Genomic DNA, 2,691 nt, shown 5'->3' with positions numbered 1-2,691 from the left:
CAGCGGAGCGGGGAGCTGAAGAGGAGCGCAGCGCGGGACTTCACTCCCCCCACCCCCCCTCCAGTCAACCCGCCCCAACATTTTAAATCTTCATCAGGAGGAAGACTTGGATCCCTGCTTGTTTTCCTTCTTGCTGCAGAGACAGTTCTGGTGTTCCACCTTGATCCGCGCGCAGCGCCTCGTCCTCACATCTCAGCTCCTCTTCTTCCTTCCTGGAGTCGCTGACATGAGGAGCAGCTAACCTCTGGATGCTGACAGCTCCCACCACCACCCCCCGACTCCCCTGTTTCTTCCCCTCCACTCCCCACCCCCCACCCCCTGCTTCCACGTGTCGCGTCTTTTGTTTACTTTGAGGTGAAAACGCGCGCGTCTGAGCCCTGAGTGAATAAGACCACGCCGCTTTGCTCCTGTGACAGCGCTATCAAAGAAGGGAGGAGAGGAGGGGAGGAAGAAGAGGGGGGGAAACGAAGGAGAGGAGGATTGAGTGTGCGTGAGAGAGAGAGAGAGACTGCAGAGCTGAAGGTGCGTTTTGATGTTTGGCATCCACGAGAGCATCCAGAGGAGCGGGAGTAGTATGAAAGAGGAGCCCATGGTGGCCGGGATGAACGCGGTTCGGACATGGATGCAGGGCGCCGGGGTGCTGGACGCCAACACAGCCGCCCAGAGGTGAGCCCGAGGCGGCCTCGGCGCTGCGCCCGCACCGCTGTGGTGGTGAGGGGGGGACCGGAGCGGTGGATCCACCTGGGACAGCACGCGTCCCCAGAGAGGACAGAGCTAAAGGGGGGGTGGTGAAGAGGAAGGGATGGGGGGGTGACCTCTGCTCCCGTGCGGCTTTAGATCAAACCCTCTTCAGAGTTTTACTGATTTTTTTTATTTATTTCCAGAAGCGGAGATTTGAACACGATGCTGTAAAAATAAGAAACTCACCTGGAAGTTTTACACTTTGGTTTTTATTTCTAGTTTTTTTTTTTTTTTTTTTTTTTTTTTATCTTTTAGTTTTGGTTCTTATGAAGCTGAGAAAGCTCTTTAAAAAAACAAATGCTTTGAATTGTATTTGCCAGAAAACCCTGGTTTAAAAAAAATATATAGTTTTCATAAAGTTGTAAAAGTTTTTAATATTAAAAAAGAACAAGAATCAAACCCGATTATCACACCAAACATGTCCAAATGATAAAAACTGTTTTTTTTTTTTAAACGTCACTCCTAATTGAACACGCACATTTGCTTCAGTTTTAATTCATTTTCAACAGGATGAGTGCGCATGCTTTCACTCCTTTACGCACAATCTCTGTTCCATTTGGAGCCCGGCGGAAACGCTTTAATCCAACATTTATGGAATTCTCTGCACTTTATTCTTATTATTTTTCTTCGTGGGTGGATTGATTTTCTGTTCACTGCCGTGGTTGAGGCTGCAGCTGCTTCTGTCTGCTTGTTGTCCGCAGCGGAGTGGGGCTCGCGCGGGCGCACTTCGAGAAACAGCCGCCCTCCAACCTGCGCAAGTCCAACTTCTTCCACTTCGTGCTGGCGCTGTACGACCGGCAGGGCCAGCCCGTGGAGATAGAGAGGACCACCTTTGTTGACTTTGTGGAGAAAGAAAAGGTGAGTTTGGATTTATTTGTTTATTTTTATATTGAGAGAAAAAAGCGCATTTTCTAACTCACACCTTCCACATGTGAGCGCATGGCGCAAACAGAAATGATGAAGGATTAATTATAAAGTATTCAGTCAGGGATCAATTAGCTCTGACGGGATTTGGCTGAAACTCCAATTATTCTTGTGGGTATTTGGATTATCGTTATAATGGTAAATATTTATTTACTAATAGAGTTTTTTATGAGTATTTATCACTTTTATTCTCACTTCCCGCTCTGCATTTCGGCTTTAATTTATTGTAACTGTCAGGAAACGTTTTACTTTTTAAAATAAACATTTGATTTAGTCTTTTCTCAACTGGATAATTAATCTGTTTACAGTGTCACGTGATGTTTAAATTTATATGTGATTTGTTTATTAAGGTTTGTTGATTTTATATATAAGGTGAGAATAAAACTATTTAAATGACAGAACGAATTCTGTTGCTGCGCAGTTCATTAGAAATTCTGCGACATTTTAATGAAAGCTTTTTTTTTTTAGTTTTATGAATTAACATTTTAACTAATACAGAGCAGCATCAATGTAATTTGTTTTGAAAAGTTTTAGAGCAATAAAAGAGCTCAAATAATTGAGTTTTAATTGATAATGCATTATTCTTTAAGCAAAGTTAGACCTTTTTTTTTAAAGTTGTCTGTTCTTTGGCTCTTTAGACTAGAAATAAAGATAAATAATTGAAATTAAATCTCACGTTGAGACTTTTTTTTTAATCTATTTATTTCAAATAAAATAAAATAAAAGGTCCCAGGAGGAGTTGCTGTGTTTGTTTGCTCTCATGGACACTTGCTTTTCATTTTCACAGGAAACTACAGGAGAAAAGACCAACAATGGGATCCATTACAGACTGCAGCTCCTCTACAGTAATGGTCAGTTTGGGGGTTTTAAATAAATATACAAATAATTTATTTAATGGGATCATAAGAAAATAGAGACTGAAAAAAAAAACAAAGTGAAAAAAACGCTGTTCCCCCTTATAATAAATAATTTGTAGAGTTTTAACAAATGCTGAATGTTTTATTTAACCTTCATTGTTTTATATAT

The 2,691-nt window shown here is 41.7% G+C and overlaps 1 protein-coding gene across 1 annotated transcript in view; it reads left to right on the top strand.

Annotated features, from left to right (window-relative positions):
* Positions 1-469: 469 nt before the first annotated feature.
* The window catches only part of ebf1a (EBF transcription factor 1a), a 77,205-nt gene continuing 74,983 nt past the window's right edge, over positions 470-2,691 (top strand). Inside the window, exons 1-3 of the mRNA XM_037675085.1 lie at positions 470-666; positions 1,443-1,599; positions 2,453-2,516. Of these exons, the coding sequence (XP_037531013.1) occupies positions 533-666; positions 1,443-1,599; positions 2,453-2,516 (355 nt within the window). The 5' untranslated portion in view covers positions 470-532. The remainder of the gene's footprint in view (positions 667-1,442; positions 1,600-2,452; positions 2,517-2,691) is intronic.

This window comes from Nematolebias whitei, chromosome 4 (assembly GCF_014905685.2).
Source record: "Nematolebias whitei isolate Nwh7 chromosome 4, NemWhi1, whole genome shotgun sequence".
Lineage (NCBI taxonomy): Eukaryota > Metazoa > Chordata > Actinopteri > Cyprinodontiformes > Rivulidae > Nematolebias > Nematolebias whitei.
Note: the sequence above shows the minus strand (reverse complement) of the source record. Positions and strands in the feature narration are given on the sequence as shown.